This window comes from Saimiri boliviensis, chromosome 9 (assembly GCF_048565385.1).
Source record: "Saimiri boliviensis isolate mSaiBol1 chromosome 9, mSaiBol1.pri, whole genome shotgun sequence".
NCBI lineage: Eukaryota > Metazoa > Chordata > Mammalia > Primates > Cebidae > Saimiri > Saimiri boliviensis.
The window spans coordinates 122,538,712-122,557,603 of NC_133457.1; the positions used below are offsets into that span (position 1 = coordinate 122,538,712).

The 18,892-nt window shown below is 48.0% G+C and overlaps 1 protein-coding gene across 2 annotated transcripts in view; it reads left to right on the forward strand.

The window, feature by feature from the left end:
- The window catches only part of ZNF831 (zinc finger protein 831), a 111,129-nt gene that overhangs the window by 58,984 nt on the left and 33,253 nt on the right, over window positions 1–18,892 (forward strand). For both annotated transcript variants that reach the window (XM_074406720.1, XM_003932641.3), the window contains one exon: window positions 3,044–3,195. In XM_074406720.1, coding sequence (XP_074262821.1) covers window positions 3,044–3,195 — 152 coding nt within the window. The remainder of the gene's footprint in view (window positions 1–3,043; window positions 3,196–18,892) is intronic.

The following is an 18,892-nucleotide window of genomic DNA, read 5'->3' on the forward strand; positions in this document are numbered from 1 at the left end:
TACAAATACCACGCTGTAATGAAAATGGCTGTTTTCATTAATAAAACTATATGAGTTAAAGGAGAGGGATTAGAAAATGCAGGATCCGCTTTCAGAGCGGAAATGGAAAAACACAGAAAATTCACACCCAGAAGCCTAATTGCCCTGACATTAACTAGAGGCATAGAGATCTGGAACGCTCACAAAATACCTCTCTGCCTTGCCCAAAGCCAGTGTGGGACCATGGAATTGGATTTTACTGATTCATTTGTAACTGTGTACCGTGCTGTGTGAAGCATGAAACACTCAGACTTGTTCTAGGAAGCTTCCAACAAATGGAACAATGAATTGTGAAGCCCCTAGTGAATGGAAACGAGCAAGGAGGAGATTGTAGCTTGAATGGGAGAAGGGCACTCTGTAAAACCCTAAAATATACATTAGTCATTGAAGGGTAGAGCGGAGAAGAAAAAAATCCTGGGCTCTTGAGAATGCAGTTCTGTTAGTAGATAGTGCTTTTCCTTATGGAGCGGATGTTTATCTGTCCAAGCCACGTGTCTATTCACTTTAGTCATCACACAACTTACCTATTCAGTGAGATAGCACTCTTAGTAATGAGAACACAATCTCTTCACTGAGGTAAAGACAAAGACCTACAGATGTGGCCCTGAGTCCACGTGGCCTCTGCTGCACGTGGCCCCCACCACACGTGGCTGAGACTCTGTCACGTTGGCCACAGCCTCGGAGCTTTAACAGCGGTCCCAAGTTCTGCTTAGCAGGATACAGAGGCTTCGCCATCCACACCTCCACTGCACTTCTCTTTGCTTTGTTTTTCCCTGTGGGGTCAAAAGAGGAAAGTGAGGGAAATAGCACATCAGATCTCATAGTTTCACTCCAGAAGGAATGTGTGCAGAGTGGGCTGTGTATACCTGCAAGACCCAGTCCGTGGGTCTACTGTCCCTCCCTGAGAGAGCCTGATGAGCGTGGCAGTGGGGTAAGGAGCATGTGACTCTCACAGCCTGGCAAAAGCACCCTGGATAGGGTGCCAAGAGCACCAGCCACACCTTCAGGGGCCTTGCCTACTTGGCAATGGAGATGAGCTTGCAAAACCTTCCTAAGCCAGGTTGTGGCTTCTCCAGGAAGGGGTGTACATAGAACATTCTGGGAGAACCAGGAGAGAGAAGACATACCCTGCCTGTGACAAAAACTCAACAGTGCTTTGAAGACATTGCCAAGGTCTGCTTGGGCCCTTCTCGAAGGCAAAGGTTGGAATTCCACCTTGATGAAGTGTGAATTCAGAGGCTGGGCTTCTCCTAGCTCTCTCCTCGTTATTTTGCTTGAGTAGAAAGACCCCTGCTTGCTCCTTTTCTAAAAGTAAAACGTCCCTGCAGTTCAAACTGTGCTGTTCTTAACACCTGCAAGTGCGTGGCAGCCAGCCCTTGACTCTCGGGCAAAGGTGACCCGGCAGCAGGTGGAAGAAAAATTCTCTCCCCCTGCCACCCCTCCCTTCCTCCCTTTGTCCCTGCACTTTGAAATCTCTCTCCTCCCAGGCCCCACAGGGGTCCTAACTGGTTCAGGGGTTTGTGATTATCGAAACAGCAGCCTGTCGCTCCCCACCCTGGCTCAGATAGCTCTTTCAGAACCTGTGGTCTTGACAACTGCTGCAAAGAACAAACCAGCATCCCCCCCTCCTTCTCCCCCCACTGCCGGGGAATGACAGCTCCTGCCCCAGGCAGGGGAGACTATCCTGCCCAGATGAGGGGAGCGTCTCCCAAACACAGAGGCCAGAAAAGATGAACAAAATGTCACTTTCTCATTGTTGCTGCCAGGAAAAGCCAGCGCCCAAGAGGATACTGCATTCTGCAGATCTTATTTAAAATTCTGTGAGCAGCCCTGGTGATCAGGGGACTGCGGCTGGATCTTGGCAGCGGCTCAGACAAATGGGAAAGGAAGATAGCCAGTTCTGAGGAGCACTGTAGAGTAGAAATATTGTAAACTGAGGCTTGTAAAGGGAAGGGATTACTTGTGGCTTGACCAGGCAGTTAGAAGCAGTGCAAAGATCTTGTAAAAGAGCTGAAGGCATGTTGCAGGCCTGGCTCTTCACCTCCTTCTCTTGCCTGTATAATGGGGACACCAGACTAGCTTGATGGTCTGTGGTTGCACATTCCTGTCAGTAAAATAATTTACAGCCTGCACTCTATTAAATGTCAATTTGTTCATTTAGAAATTAGCCATATATTTTACTCTATGAATGTATTATATACATTATAAAGGACATGAAACAATAGAAATAAAAAAGACTAGATGAAGATGAATGTAAATAGATGCTCTAGTATTTTTCTGTCTCTATCCTCATCATGCCTTCCCTCCAAGATGTGAATACTTTGCTTTGAAGACAAACAAATCAGATGATCTGGTCGGGCTCCTTCAGATGGAAGGTCTATGAAGAATGCTGTCCAATATGGTGGTCACTAGCCACATGTGGCTATTTAAATTCATTAAAATGAAATAAAATTTTAAAACTCAGTTTCTCAGACACACTAAGTACATTTCAAATGCACAATAGCTACGTGGGGTTAATGGCTACTGTATTTGTCAACGCAGATTACAGAACATTTCCATCATTGAAGAATGATCTGTTGGATAGGGTAGCCCTAGATTCTCACTCTGCTGGCCTAAGCTGTGAAAATGATGGGGCTCTGCAGCTGGAGCAAATCCCCATGACAGAGCTGACTTGTGACACAAGTCAAGACCACGAAGCTTAAGATCTCATTGCAGCAACTATCCTTGACTAAGTACTTGCTATGACAAAGCATCCTGGGAAGCATTTTGTGACCACCTCATTTAGTTCCTACAACGACTAAATAATACACCTCTGAAGCTAGGCACATTGTCCTAGGGAGGTGGGGGATGAGGGATGGAGGGATCGGGAGTTGCTCAGAGCTGACCAGCTAGTTTAGATGTTGAGCCGCGTGTTCTCCTAGGCACCCCACAGGGATTTTTCAGATTTTTTCCAGGCCTATGCTCTCTGAGGTGGTTACTGCAAGTATGCTTCTCTCTTCTACAGGTACAAAGGGAATTTCTTGCAGAGCTGTGTTCAGCTGAGAGCCAGTAGACTTCGCAAAGCAACCTGTGTGCGAAAAAGAAGCCACCCCGCTCCCCCACTCGAGGGACTGAAACCATGCAGGACCCTTGGGCAGGCTTCTTCAGAAACAGCAGGTAATGTTCTCTTTGGAGGTGAATCCAGACTGGGCACTTGAAGGCACCTGCTTGAGGCACAGACGCTAGGATTGTGGGCTGGGCAGAAGCCAGCCCCACATGCCACAGGGGTCAGGCACAAAAGGGAGCGTAACAGAGGCATGGTGTCCATGAGACAATCAAAGTGACCCTAAAATAGTGGGAAGGGCATGTGGTGGAAGACGGATCATTCAATATTGAGAAGTAACCTGCATCCTTGAGTACTGGCCATGTGTACCAAGCTCTGAACCAGGTGCAGGTTCCTTCTGGGACCCAAGAGAAAATGAGTCACAGCTCTTAGTGCCTCCACTTTCACCGAAAGAAAGCTCACTCGGTTCTGTCTGCAGGGCTATTATAAAAGCTAAAGTGGGTCTGTGGATAGGCTTGAGAGCCCATGTGAAGTACAAAGACAAGTAGTTACGTGAAGCTGCAGGGTGCATTGCTTACATGTGACGCAGTCAGAGACACACTCTTCACCATGCTCAGAAATAAATAAACGGGGAACTGAGAGGGGCTGCTTCCTGGAAAAATGGCTATTTTCAGCTGCAATCACTGGGCAACAGGGCAAACGGCACAACTTCTCTGGACCTCAATTTCCTCTCCGTTTCTCCCCTCTCCCCAGCAGTAATGAGCACAGCCTTAGCCTTGCCTGCCAAGTGTTGATTGGGAAAAATGAAGACCCTGTGGGAAAGGCTTCCGGGTTCCATCTGGCCAGCAGCACCTGAATTACCATCCTTCTGTGGCTCATTGTTTTCTGTTTGGCTCAAGGGCTAACCCTGGGCTCTGTCTGAGCCTGAGGTCTTTGGCCCTGGGGCCTCCTGTGCTGGGGCAGCTCTGCTGCCACCTTTGTGTAGCTCCAGTGCCCCCTACAGGCAGATGGCGCTTGCATGCTCTCCCCACACCCCTGCTCCCCAACCCCCAAAGCCCTGCAGGATAGGCAAGGACAAGGACTAGTCTTGTTCCCCAGAGAGAATTTAAATCCAGGCAGGAATTTATCTTACAGTTGGGTGGCCAGTTGCTGAAGAAAGGTGGTTTTTTGTTAAGGAATGTCAAGGGTCAAGCCCCATGTGGGAGATACTGGGATGCAGGGGGGTGGGTAGGTGGAAATTCCATCAGGGAACTTTCTTCCTCATCTGCGGCTCTCATCTTCACCTCCATCTCCCTCCTCTGTATCCAGCAAAATTGCCTTAGGCTGTGCTTGATACCACTGCCATCCATGGAGGGCACAAGAATGCACATCGTCTGGGCTCTCATTGTTTGTTAAATCATTTTTGCAGGATAAACCTAATATAATTAAAGCAGATTCACCCCAGCCACTGCCAGCAGGACACGCTCCACACTTGGGGGAACAGTTGTCCAAGTTACCATGGGTAGCCTCGATGCTGATAGCTATGGGGTCCACTGATTTCCCTTCAGGAAGAAGGCCCAGTGGCCAGCTGGGTGGGGCTGGATGGGGCTGCCATGTTTGTAGACAGTGTTTGTTGGAACTGAAATCCGGTTGCGGTCTGGCTTGTCCAGCTCACATGCTGGCTCTGAGCAGGGGGCTGTGTCACCTGCAGCAGGGACACCTGCTCCTCTTTCTTCCTCCACAGGGGACCATGGAAGTGGGTGCCCCTGCCTCATCGGCACCTCTTCTGTCCTCCTCCACAGGGATACATTTCCCTATGTCCTCCCCATAGACTAATGGAGGAGTCCCAGAGACCCTGGGCTCCCTCCATGTGCGGGAAATCCCACTTCCATACACATCCTGTTTCAACATCAGTATTTCATTGCTTTCTTCACACCTAAATGAGCAAACTGGGGGTACCAGTGAATGGTGAATAAAACCAAATCCAAGCAGAAAAAAAAAATCAGAAACAAAACCTGAATATAGATCTAAGTAACAAGTGGCTTTCCGTACTCAGATGCCTGCTGGGAACACAGCTCCGCCACCCCATCCCTTTGCATAGGTAGCAAGGCCCCAGCAACAGCCTGGAATGGTGACAAACGTCTGTGCTTTCATGTTTGTTATTTGAGCAGCAAGTTGAACCAGGGGCTTAGGTCCCTGGTGCCCATTTTCAAAGGCCCTCCTCTCCAGCAGTTATGAGGGATGTGGAGGATGTCCACTGCAGGGCAGCTGTGAGCTGCAGGACGTGGTAGAAGCCCTAGCCCAGGGAATATCAATCACCACCTGTTCCTTATTGAAGTGTCAGAGAGGGAACTGGGAAGGCTGGTAGGGCAAACCAGCAAGCTGGGGTTGACAGGTCATGATGGACACCATGGAGTCGGAGGGTGGAAGAATGCTTTAAAATAAATAGCACTGGAAATCAAAGGGGCATAGGGGTCTTATTACCAGCACTTGCCAATTCTAATATTTCACAGTGGAGTGACAGGCACTCTGAGGGCACTGGGTGTTTGAAGACAAAGCACTGTCACTTCAAAGGAACACAGAGCTGAGCCTGGCCATCTACCAGTTATAAACAACTTGCTCGAGTCTCCTTTGACCTGGCAGGTCCTGGATGGAGAGATCAGAGCTGGGTCCTCGGTGAAGGAGCTGATCCTGCCTGTGCATACATGTGTGCGTGTGTGTATGCGCATGGATGTGCTTTTGAGTGTGCCTGTGTTTTTTTCTTTCTGAGGAGAGAGGACCTGTTTTCCATGGTGCGATAGTGATGGGGTAGTCTGTTTTGGGTGACCCAAGGGGCTGTAAGTTGGGGAAACTTGGTAGAATCCACAAAGAAATTGAGAGGGACCTTTGTGTAGATAGGGGTGGGTGGGATTTTTCAATTCAAAGGTAGAGAAACACCTTAGATCCTAAACTTTATAGGCCAACTAGAATAGGTAAAACATTCAGAAATATGAAGTCAAGAATACTTGTGTCCAGGGACTGAAATATGATGTGACAGCTGAGTTTCTTGTCTTCTTTATTTTTTGGAGACACTTCCTGTCAATAATTTCGGAGGATGAAGGAAAAAGGATTTTTAAAAAATATATTTTTTAAAAAAGATGTTTAATTTCCCTCTCTCCTAAACTATTCCAAAAGCTTGATACTAATCATTTGAATTAACAGATGGCTTGGCAGTGAAGTCATCTGCAAACAGAAGGCCAGAGGAGTTATGAAGGATAAAGACCTAATTTATAAGATTGTACATTGATTGGAGTCTGTGAGACTCCCCTGACAACTGAGGCTTTTTTCCTGAATCCGAAATCCAGTAGTCCATCTCATCCAAGTTTCCATCTAGTAGGTGCAGGAAACTTGAAATTTCTTTTTAGATATTAACTAAGGTATATTTCCCAGACAACCCAACCAAATGTGACTAAGAACGGACAGAAGTGCCGCTGTTTTAAAGAAAACCCTTCCTCTTCACAGTCGCCTCAGGATTAGGGCTGAAGGGTGCATTTGATCTCATAGACTAGGGCTGTCTCATTGAAGGGGCTGGCCAAAAGGAAGTTCTTAGATATCACGTCATTGACTGTCCCAGGGAAAACAGGCATCTACCTTATAATCCAGATGTTCCTTATGGAACATTCCAGTCATAAGGTTCGCTGGTTAGCTGGGAACATGAAAACCTTCCCTAATAGACTGACTGCTGGTAAATTTAGACCCCATTCAATTCTCTCTCTCTCTCTGCCTACCATCGTATCCATCCATGCCCTTCAGATTCATTTTTGCAATATCATGTAAATTGATTGCTAAATGAAATTGCAAATTGTGCTCAAGCTGCTGCGTTTTGTGGAGTTGGTAGAAATGACCGTTGGAAGCCTGCTGATTCACACCCATTGGCAGAATCAGACTAGGTGACAAATGAACAAGAGGAAAGTGACAAAGATGATAACTCCAAGAGAGTGACTTGACTATCAGAGGCTTAAGGGGAGTCTTTGGAAAAATTGATAAAGCTCTGTAATATTTTCTTGGGGTGGGAGGAATTCTTCTTGATGATCTTGCAATTAAAGTAAATGCAAGGTAAATAGTCCATTGGTCTACCCTACAATTTTATGTCAAAATGTATATCCTCATCAATACTTGACTAAGTTTTGTTGATTTTAACAATTAGCTCATAGTTTGCCATTATAACCTCCAAAATGGAGGTTTATTTTTATTTTATCTTAGTAGGCTTATTAGCTTATTTTCACAACTTTTGGTTTTGTCATTTTTTTCCAGATAAATTCTCAAAGTCCTTAATACTATTTACTGTGAAATTGTGGTATTGTGAATGAATTGGGAATGAATTCATTTTAGGTGGCCTAATAAAAACAAGGTCTTTATTAGCACTGATCTCAACTAATAAAGACTTTGTTTAGCAAGCTGGTAGGTCGTCTTCTGCACGTTTGCATCCGGGGGCGTAGCATTGTAGCAGGTCCTCAATAAGTGTTTGTTGAATGAAAAATTTAGCAAACCTACGTTTCTTTACCTTGACGTTCCTGAAGCTTAGTCTCAGATGAAAGCACAATCAAAGACCAGCCCCCAAATCTTCTTTGAGCATGAACAAGAAAGAGCATGCCACCTGGAGTCTTGGTTTCTGATTGTACATTGTGTCAATAACGGAAAGGTCCAGTGGTATCCAGTGGGATGGCAGTGGAATAACCGCAAAATTCACCTCAATGGAATCGCCATTTTCAACCTTTGGAGTCATCTTCTGTCACTTTGGTTTTCTGGATGGAAGCTCTGGGGAGGTAAAAGTAGTGACTGTGAACCTGCGAATGTCCTTTCCATGCCTTTTAAACTGACATCCTGTCCCACACTGGAGTGGGGCCATGTTGTATAGGGTGGTGAGGTTTGTTTCCAAAGCTGGCCCCCAAAGCATAATCCCTATAGTCAAAATTATCCTTGAAACCTGCAAGTCTGTCGTAAGGGTATGATTTGTGTATACAACTCTGAACAGAAATTCTCGTGCAATTTCTGTTGGAGGACTGCTGAGATAAAAGGAGGAAAGAAAAAGGCCATCCATCCATGCAGGCTGCTTTGAAGATAAACAGCAAATCCTCCCACTGAATAGGGGTGTGAGAAGTTCTCAAGTGTCCCTGCTTCACTGCGTGGTGTGTGCCATTTGGTTTTAGCATTAAGCCTCTAAAACTGCTGTGACATCTTAATGGATTGAGTTGTTTTGGTGAGGATTAATCAAGATAGTGGAGGTGTGTCTTCTTGGGTCAGAGAAGGGTGAGCTTCAAGAGTCAGGGTGTAGGTTAAATGTAAGTTTGCTGGGAGTGTGCTGCTGTTTCATTTCTCACCTGGAACGCCTTTCTTACTCCAGCACAGGAGCTGGGGGCCAGTTTTCCACTGGACAGCTACTCCATGTCACCTTGAGTCAGCTGGCAGCACTCAGTCGAAAACCATCCCTTCCAGCCCACGGGGAGATTCACAGCAAATCGTGCCTTGAAAATGTTCTTCCCATTATTTTCCAAGTTAGAGTCTCACGTAGGAAGCCAAGCTTCGCATGTCTCTGTGTGTGCGTCTGCACATGCACTCACAAGCTCTCGTGTCATTTTTCCATTAGAAAAAGCAGTTGAAAAACTTACACATCCATACAAAGGGTAACGTCACTTAAGCAAAAGCTGCTGACGATTCTCTATTGTTGTGGTTACACAATTTCTGATGAGGTCACTGCTCTGAAATGAATATTTTTCAGAATGTAGGGAGGTGGGGGGATGAAGGCAACATCACTGATTTTGTTTGTATCCAAGTGGGACGTTCTGTTCTCTGTGATGCGAACACCCGTCAACATACAGCCTTATTATCATTCTCCTAATATCACAGTTATTGACCTTTGGGCTACAAAAAAAGAATCTCATAATTAGATTTGCCCTGTTTTTATGTTTATGGGCACATCTCTTTCTAGCTGATGACATACCAGCTTTGTAAAAAATTATTATTATTGAAAACCTTTGTGCTAAAAGGACCTGTTCCATTAACTGAGACCTGTTCTATTTACTTGAATGCTTGGGTACATTAAAACATTCCGTGGTATAAAGAGTGCTCTTATATATTTCCTTAGAAACACATTTTGCGGAACTGAATGAAGAACATTGATGTGGTCGAGGTTAATTATTTGGGCTTTCGCTGGGCACATTGGATGGCGTGCTGCTTCTCCTGGTACAGAGACTAAAATTGGAACAGTGAAGAGGAGCTGAGCGTGGCCCTGTGCCCAGATGACACACTGAAGTCATATTGATTGAGGGAGATGTTTTATTGAACGATAAGAACTACATTGACTTTATGGTTTTGCAATTTCCTGCAGCTGGCATGGTTTATAACAGTAAACACAGCGAGGTTCAGGGCTACATTTGCAATGGAGATTTTAGAAAAGTCTCACAATAACTAAACTCAGGAGGCACCTTCAATTTAGGAAGTTCATGTACATTTAGTCCCTTGGGTAAACCTGCGATGAGTGACTTTTATCCTCTTTGCCGATGGAGAAACTGAGGCCTAGAGAGTTGTCCAGTCACTTGCCCAGAGGGACCCAATGATTGATCTGGGGATCAACACTGGTTCCTAAATTGAAATCATCCAGGTGCTGCCTTGATGATTTCAATCCAGGTGCAGACCTGCACGTCACCTCTGTGATTATTTACTTATTTTTTCCTCTAGGTGCACTTACCAAAAACTTGAGTACATTTATTTCAAAGAGAAGCTGTTTATCAATACTGAAAACAAAAAGTTAATTTTATGAGCCACTATGGGAACATCACAAAAATATAAACACTACAATGTTTTTGGTAAATAAGTTTTAACCGGAATCTGTGATGAGCCCGGAAGTGCATGAGCCCTAGGAATACTCCTTCTGCTAGAAAGAGATTCGGATGTGTTAGGAAGGCATTAAAGATACATTAGCACCTAGTTGAGACTTCCTTCTTTCCTTAATCAGAAGATTAAGAGAGAACAGAAGAGAGAATAGCTTCATCGCTGTGCAATTCAGTTTTATTTAAGTTTTTGCTTATGAATCACCTAAAATAACCACTAACCCCCAGACCCTTCCCTGGGCACCTCTTTTGTAGGACCATACCCCCTGTTTTTCTGTCAGTAGGAGCCTCATTGGTTTGCATTGTCTCATCTAGTGTTGCCTCAACTTTTGTAAGGCCTTGAGCTGCATGATCTAAACCACTGAATGTAGATTCCGCGGAACTGACTGCAGAGGCCATGGCAACATTCTGCGAAGACCCTCCTTGAAGAGCCTTGCCTTCTCTGCCTCACTGGGCTGGGGTGAGAGGCACTCGACGAGTTTGAGAGGCTGCCTGAAACCCTGAATTTCTTATTTTTTTTTTCCTTTTTTTTTGAGATGGAGTTTCACTCTGTCGCCCAGGCTGGAGTGCAGTGATGCCATCTTGGCTCACCACAACCTCTGCCTCCTGGATGCCCTGCATTTCTAAGATTCTGGGACACTGATGTCCCCAAAATTTCAGGCCCCGACTGGGGGGTGCCCAGTCCCATGGGCCTCCACTGTGCCTGCACACATCCCTCTATGCCCCCTGGCACACTGACCATCCATCAGGCATGTACCACCTCCTCCTGCCGCAGACAGCACGCTGACGATTGGGCACACTGGATGTCGTGCCGCTTCTCCTGGTACACAGACTAAAAGTGGAACAGTGAAGACAAGCTGAGCGTGGCCCTGAAATTTTTTCCAGAGAACAGGGAGCCATTGAAGGGTGAAGGGCAAGGTGCAGATAAGCCCATTTCGCTTTCTAGAGACCACTCTAGGCGCACGGTGGAGCAAGAACTGGGGTGGATACAGAGTTTATGAGGAGACTGATTAGAGGGCGGCTGACACAGGCTGGGCAGCTTGGTTCTTAAAAATCACTTGGAAAAAGTGATGCTCCACCTAGAGGAGCAAAAAAGTTAACTCTTAGTTAACTTAAGCATTAGTTTTTAATTACACATGCAATCATGAATAATACTTAACACATTAAAATGTGTTCAGGTGTTCCGTTTCACCACTACCCCCACCCCAGTAGCATCTCAGCTAAAATAACAGTTTGGAGTCTGGGGTGCATCTGGCAGATCTTCATGTCTCTCTCCGTGTGTGTGTGTGTGTGTGTGTGTGTGTGTGTGTGTGAGAGAGAGAGAGAGAGAGAGAGAGACAGACAGACAGAGAGAGAGAGAGAGAGACCACAGTATCATCACACTGCACATCTCATTGCACAACTTGCTTTTTTTACTGAAAACTATTTTGTCGTTCCACACTGTTAATTCATGTAGATCTATCTCAACTGCCTAAGCAGGGACAGAGACCCTCTGGGTGGGAATACTCTTGTTTATGAAGCCATCCTCCTAATAATGAAGAGTTTGGTCATCACAGTGTTTCAGGCTTACGTGACGCTCCTTGGAAGTACTGTTCATATCTTCTTAGCCCAGGCAGGATTTCCTCTAGGGAACAGGCAAGAAGAGAAATTGCTGTGTCTTCGAGTGTTGTGTTGCACATTTTAAATAGCTATTTTCAAATTGCTTCCCAATTTGTATCCCTACCAGTAGCATATTAAATACTTCTTTCCTCAAGCTTATAAAACTTTTTCTTCTTTTCCCTTTGGCTGAGTAAAAGATGCCACCTTCCACGCCCATGGACAGGGGGGCCTTTCCAAGCCTCCTTACTTCTCACTAGGAGTCTGTTATCCATTCCATCCATGGAAGGCTGACATTCTCTAGTAGAAAAAAGAACATGGAAGGATGATAAGACTTGTTTCTTTTGTTTTTTTTTTTTTTGTTTTTTTGTTTTTTGTTTTTAAATCACAGAGAAGTCAGTTTCCCTTGACCAAACTTTATGTCCACTGGGTACAATTTGATGTTCTCACCAAATATTAATAGATTTGTTCCTCAGCAGAGGCACGGTAGATCAGCCTGCTCTGGGAAAACTCTGTTTCTGCAAAGGACACCAAGGCCTTCCTCTGTACCCAGCCAATTAACTAGATCCGGTTAGCAATTTGCAAAAGAGATGAGTTGATTTGCAGGCTGGTGAGCCCCAGCGTTCCTCAGCTACCTCCCAGAAAGCTCAGAGAAGCCCCAGCCTCCTGGGAGCCTGGGAGAGCAAACAGTAATATGTGAGGTTTTAGGCAGAGGCTGAGCAGAGTCGTCATTCCTCATTACAAACAGAAGCCGGAGAGATGAATTTCTCAGCCCTTCCTGGTTAGGGTGGGATTTGGGGTCACAGTCCAGACTCCCGGGATAAAATGAGAAGGTTCACAAAGCTGTGGCTGCCACTATGAGAGCAGTGTTTTTTTTCAAGCTTTTATTATTCTCAAACAGATACCCTGGTTATCTTATTTTGAAATGTTGCTACCAGAGGCAGAACTTTAAACTCTGCATGACTGTATGAGGAGGGAGTCTTTGGGGTGTAAGAAAAAGAGACTCAATTCAAATTGGCTTAGACAAACAAACAGAACCCAATTCATTATCTCACGGAACAGAGAGAATTGCTTCAAGCTCGGCTGGATCCAGAGGCTCTGTGGGTGGGTGTTCATCTCTCTCCGTCTCTGGGCAGCTCTGATCCTGCCCAGCTATTCCATGCTTGTGTGAGTGTGACCATTTTTTAATAACCGAGTCTCCAAACTCAATCTCACGGCCTCGTTTGGTCATGTGGCTGTCTTTGACTCTGTCACTGGGGATGCTGAGTGGCCGGGTCTGGGCCCTGCACCTTGTCCTTGTACTGAGGGTTGGGTTGGGGCCATCTGTCCTACAGCCATTAGGAGGAGGCCGAGGAGGGCGAATCACAAAGTCAGGAGTTTGAGACCAGCCTGGACAACATGGTGAAACCCCATCTCTACTAAAAATACAAAAATTAGCCAGCTATAGTGGTACACACCTGCAGTCCCAGCTACTCAGGAGGCTGAGGCAGGAAACTTGCTTGAACACATGAGGCGGAGGTTGCAGTGAGCTGAGATCATGGTACTGTACTCCAGCCTGGGTGACAGAGGGAGACTCTGTCTCAAAAAAAAAAAAAAAAAAAATAGTAATTGAGAGATGGTTTCCCCTAAACAGGAGGAGGGGGTCAGGCAGGTAAACATGGCAGATGACCCCTGTTCCTCCCTGCAGACATGGGGACAGCATCTTACTTATGGCTTAATGCAATTAGGTATGCATTTGTGAGCCAGAGTGTCTTTTGAAGCCCCATGAGAGGAGAGAAACAGAAGATGGCTTGAGCCCTCACCTCAAGGAGCTTAGGGACCGGTTAGTGGACTGAGACACCTTTGTGACACAGATGAGAGTCACGCGGCCTGAGGGTCCCAAGCAATTACTGGGGCCTGTTCTGTGCCAGGCAGTGTGTGTGGGAGGAGGAAGAGAGGCAAACAAGAACATGATATGGTCCTTGTCCTTAGGGAGAGCCCAGCGGGGCAAGGGGAGCCGGCACAGACTGGTAAACAAGTCATTACAAATGCAGCGCGGTGAGCTCGCTGATATGATTAAGCTTCCAAATGAGAGATCCTGACAAGGCTGGCTGGAGCGGAGAGGGAGAGTGGGCTAGCATAAACAGGAGCTTGGCGGAGGCGCTTCCGACGCTCACCCCAAGGCCCCTCCATCCGGCCCCCCGCGGCGGAAAGGAGTGCCACAGGGCATGTGGGAGAACTGAAGGCTGTCACTCTTTATCATGCCTTCTTTCGTCCCTGGATCATAAAGGATTTTTGCTATATACTCTAAACTGCTGGGAATGGAGCACTTAACTACTATTTACTTATTTATCTAAAATGCTAAGTGCTCCCCTTAGCAATCGCTAATAGATTCCTGTAGAAACGGAGCACACATGGAGAATTCTGATTTCTGTGCCGACAGAGGTGGGAAGACAACAATAGCTAGTGTGCTAATGGCGGGTTCAGTGGGGAGGTGGGTGGGAAGGACGAGAGTCATTGAAAGAGAAGGCTGAAATATGGGTATTTTAAAGATAAATGTGTGTTTATTTTAACAGTTGAGAGACAGGAGAGGGAGGGAGGGAGAGAAACTCTCATACCTTCAGTCCATACCTGATGGGGACAGTTCTGCATTTGAGAGACTCTGAAAATTGTTTTCACATCTGAGTTGGAAGAACCCACTGAGAGTGCCACAAATGAATCCTGAATTTTGTTCCGGAATTTTCTTATGCAACGTGCTAGAACCAGCAGCCAAATAGAATCAGAGGCTGAGGCAGGCAGAAAAATGAGAATCTCAGGGATGGAACTCAACAGGCTACAAATGGGATGCAATACAGGGTGATCATCCTCACCCTCAGGACAATCACAGAGGCACCAGGCGCCCCTCGCTGGGTCTGTTTCCCTGACACCCACCTGGTGCCTGGTCTTGACAAGGGGCCAGCTCTTTTGGTTTGGGAGACAGATGATCCTGTAGGATTAACTGTAAGGTGTGAGTGGAGCCTAGGGGAGAAGTAACTTCGGGGGCCCCAGAAGGAAACCTTCAGTGACACTGACTCATAGTGGGGAGGTGATTCTCTTCGTAGCTCCCTCTCAAGCCTCTTGATCATGCCATGGAGAAAGTCTGGTTTTGATCTCGTCTTTAACACCTGCCTAACCCCTTCCTAACCCCCCTTTTCATCAGCGAAAAAGAGGTTAGGTCTCAACATCTAGCTAGCGTTTGAGAACACAATTCTGCTTTTATTGTTATTTTTTGCAGAATAATCTGCTACTTCTGATGCCAGACACTCCGAAGTCTTCTCAACTCTCTTACTCCGCTGACCTTGGAAAGCCAGTTTCCCTGTCTCTCTCTCAGCCTCTGAGGCTAAGGCTGGTACAGGATAAATAATTTTGCTTTCTGGATTTACAGGAATGGCTTTGAGTCTTGACTTTTACTAGTTCTTTGGGCCAGAGATGTTGCTTCTCATTGTCTCAGGTCCTCATCTGTATAATGGGGCTGGTGTTTCTGAGTCCATAATTCATTTCATCTGGTGCCCGAGAGCCCCATGAAGCCTGTCTGGGAATACCTGACACATGTGCCCTTGAGATTGAGGAGAGGCTCAAGTTCCATGAGACAGTGACTGTGAAGATGCTGTGTGAACTACAAAGGACTTTACAGTGTGTGGTTATCATGGCTGGGAGGTGGCGGGGGTGAGCATGTGCTGAATTTTCACCCCAGGTCTGGACAAGACGTCTTCAAGCCAAAGGAAGGAGTCAGTGAACAGTGCAGTTCCGTACTTCCCAGAGCAGGGAGCTCATGGGGATTTGAGAGTATATTCAGGGCCCCAGAGTTTATGGTACATGCATGCACACGGTGCTTTTCCTGCCGGGGAAGTTCCTGCTCTCAAGGTTGAGAAAATAACGAAGCTGGAACAATCCTCCAAGCTCCAGCTGCCCCAGAGGCCTCCCTGGCAATGCTGTGTGCTCTGGTAGGGACCCCACCTTCCTCTAGGTAAATGGTTCACGCTGGCCCTCACCCCACTGCTGGCTGCTGGCAGGGAGCATGGGGAATCTGCTCCAAAAACAAGCATTGCTTCCTGCGGTAGCATTTACAGAGTTTCCTCCAAATGTTTTTCCTCATCTAATTTTCAGTGTGGCCCCGTGGGGTCAGGAGGTGATGTGTGGCCAGCCCCATCCTAATTAGGAACCTTGCCCAACTTCATACGTTGAGGAAAAGAAATGCTAGCTCAGTTCCAAGGTTTTTCCCTTGCTAAAACTCTTACAATATTGGCTTGTTTATTTCCTTAACTTCCAAAGGACATGAAAAAGTGATTTTCGTACCACCTTCCGCATAGACATTAGCGATCATTTTCAGTCATTTTCAGCTTTCCAGTTTTGCTAGGAGGCACCTGGCGAGCCGGGACGGACAAAAGCCATTTTTCTAAGCACTAGCGTTTGAAATTATTAAGTGTTCATTAAGCACCCCCGGGTGCAAAGCACTCTCAGAGATGTTTGTTTCTCAATTTTCCATAATTTCCTTATTTTTTTTTTTCCCCTAGCTAAAGGCAGATTGAAAAACGAACTCAGTGCATTGGCGTCTGAATCATAGTTAATGCGCGACGCCCCCTCCCTTAACTGCGCTGTTTTCTTTCTGCCTCCTCCTGTCTCCCGGCTTATCAATGTGATAAAAGTTCTTCTTCTTTTTCACCCCTACTCAGGGGCTGTGACTTTTGCTTTGTTCCCACCCCACCGGCATGCCCGGAAGCGAGCGACGCAGAGCCCCGAACCCCGCTCGCCCCACGGGATGGGCCGGCGGGGGTTGAGTGCAGAGAAGCCTCGAGAAGACTGCCCGGCGCCTGGGCGGGTGGCGGGGCGGGTGCGGGCCCCTGGCGAGGGCTCCCGAGACCCCCCATCCCGGGGGGAGGGCGCCCGGGGGCCTGCGGAGCCGCCTCGCCACGTGGACGCTTCTGGAAGAACACAAAGCCCCGGCCCCGTCCGCCCCCGCGGGCGCCGAGCCTCGGTCTTGCAGGAGCAGAGAAAAAGGCTCTGTTTTTTTTTATTTTTTTCTCTTTTTATTTTTTCTGACAGCAGCCTCACATAACCTCAAAAGTTGCCCATGAATTTACCAAAACTTTTTATGAAACTATTTTAACCTCTGGTGGGGGTTAAAAAACAAGCCTTGCGAATTTATTACCCGGAAAAAAGCGCAGCGGGCTGGGCTCTGCAGCGAAGCCGCCTTCCAAGCTCCGCGCGCGCCTCCTAGCGCCCGTCCTCGCCCCGCGGCGCGGCTCTGCCCGGGCTCGGCCTGGGAGGGCGGCGGGCCGGCGGGCGGGCGGACCCCAGACCCGCGCCGTCGGCGGGGCGCCGCCTCGGAACGCCGGGGACCCCTCGGCGCGAATGTGTGTTCGTAGGCGTTTCCCTGGTAAACCAACAACCAAGGGGCAGGCTGAAGCCGAAGGAAGGGCGAGCAGGGTTTTGATCCAAGCCCCTTGGCTTCTGGAAATGGGCTGGGACCCCCGCGGACCCTGGGTGCTTTGACTGTGGTCACGGCCCCGCACAGACGACCCCAGCCTGTGCCTAACGTGTCCTTGCCCGCACACAAAAGCCCTTATGGAGAACGCCCGTAGGGAGAAATGCGAGAGTGACAACGTTCACGAGGAGGCTGCAGCCCCAGCTGAGAACAGAAGGCGGGAAGGGGGCCTTGGAGGAAGCTGGGGCGGGGGGATTATTTCACTTTCTCAGGACCAGGGTGAGAGACGGGGGTGGAAGAAGAAAAGGGACCAAACGGGGTGCCGAAGGCGCCACTGGGTGCCCCCTGCCCGCAGGGATGTGAAGCAGAGCGCAGGCTCCCAATCGCTGCCCGATGCCCAGGACTCCCGGACCCTGCGGTGGCCAAGTGTGCGCGACGGCTCCATCCTCTCCGACCTCAGACACACCGGTTCTCTCTCAGAACTAGCCATGTCTTTTGAAAGCACACGGAAAAATATTAAAGAGCAAATGTAACATGGAGATGCAGGAGCAGCGAGCCGGCGGCAGCCTCCCAGCAGAGGCAGCGGTGCGCCGGCGGCTGACCGCGGAACGAGCTCAGGCTCGCGGCCGAGTTCCACCACCTGTAGTCATGTCATCCTAGGGACGTGTCTCAGCCCTTCTCTGCCTCCGTTTCCCTATCTGTAAAGTGGGGGTGATAATATATCACCCAAAATATACCTAGAATGTGAAAGAGTGCTCCGAATCCTACAGCCTCGGCTGTTCTGTGGTGAGAAGGCCAGGTGGCTGCTATGACTCCAGCTCTGCAGGGAAGGCAGAACCTAGAATTTTACGTTCAGCAGAATCTCTCCATTTTTACAGGGTGCTGATTTAAACACACACACATGGATGTGCACTTGCAAACAACGCCCCCCCCCCCCCCATCTCCCAATCTGGGCCCAAAGACAGTCAGCTAGTTTGAGACCTTTCCTCTAAAGGCTGCCAGGAGGCCACGGGACAGGAGGGAGGAAGGAAGAGGGTGTCATCTCTCCCTGTCATCCATCACCCCCGCATCCAGGCCACTTGAGCCAAACACTGAAACCAGTGCGGCCGGCTCTCTTTTGGGGGTGGATGGATATGGGGAGACATGCCCTCTTTTCTGTTCCCCCTGGGAGGATATAGGAGGGGGGACTGTCGCACCAGGAGGTCTTCAGAAGTCACGTTGGAAATGTGATGGTGTGTGGCGAGTGAGGGGACTCCCTCTTGTTCTTGGAGACCCTACTTTCCCTCCAAACCAGTGTACGCTCTGCACGCCCAGCTTCTCACCAGACCAGGCACCTTGCCACTTGGGTGCTTTGAGATGCCCATGGGCTTCTCATCTGTGGTCTGGTAGCATCCTCTTCCTCTTCCAGGCTGACTTCTCATGTGTTCCAGGAGGTCCAGGCAGCCCTGCATCCTAGGGCAGGAGACCACTGGCACGGGTGGCGCAGGGTGGGGGCTCCTCTTCTGCCTCTTCTCCCATCCCAGCCTTTCGTCCTCTCCTGATGGCTTACCCTGATGTTCTCATCATCTCATCTGCTCCAGTCGCCCCACTGCCTTGACAGATCTCACTGTTCTTTGCACATTATCCAGCCCTGGTAGCTTCACCCCTTCAAGCATCCATGCATTCAGCAGCTGTTTGCTGGGCAACTACTGGGCATTAGACATTGTTTCTTGAGGGGCAAATCAAGCACATTTCTCTGACTTCCCATTGTCTCCTAAAACACTTGAGACTTTAAAGTTTAACAGACAAGGTTTAATAGAGTCATTAAATCTGACAGAGAAAACAACAACAGGAATTACTTGCTACAGTGATTCCAAAAGGGCAGTCCAGAGAGACTACTGAGAACCGAAGGCATGGACTCGCATTGGTCTTTGCCCACAGTAA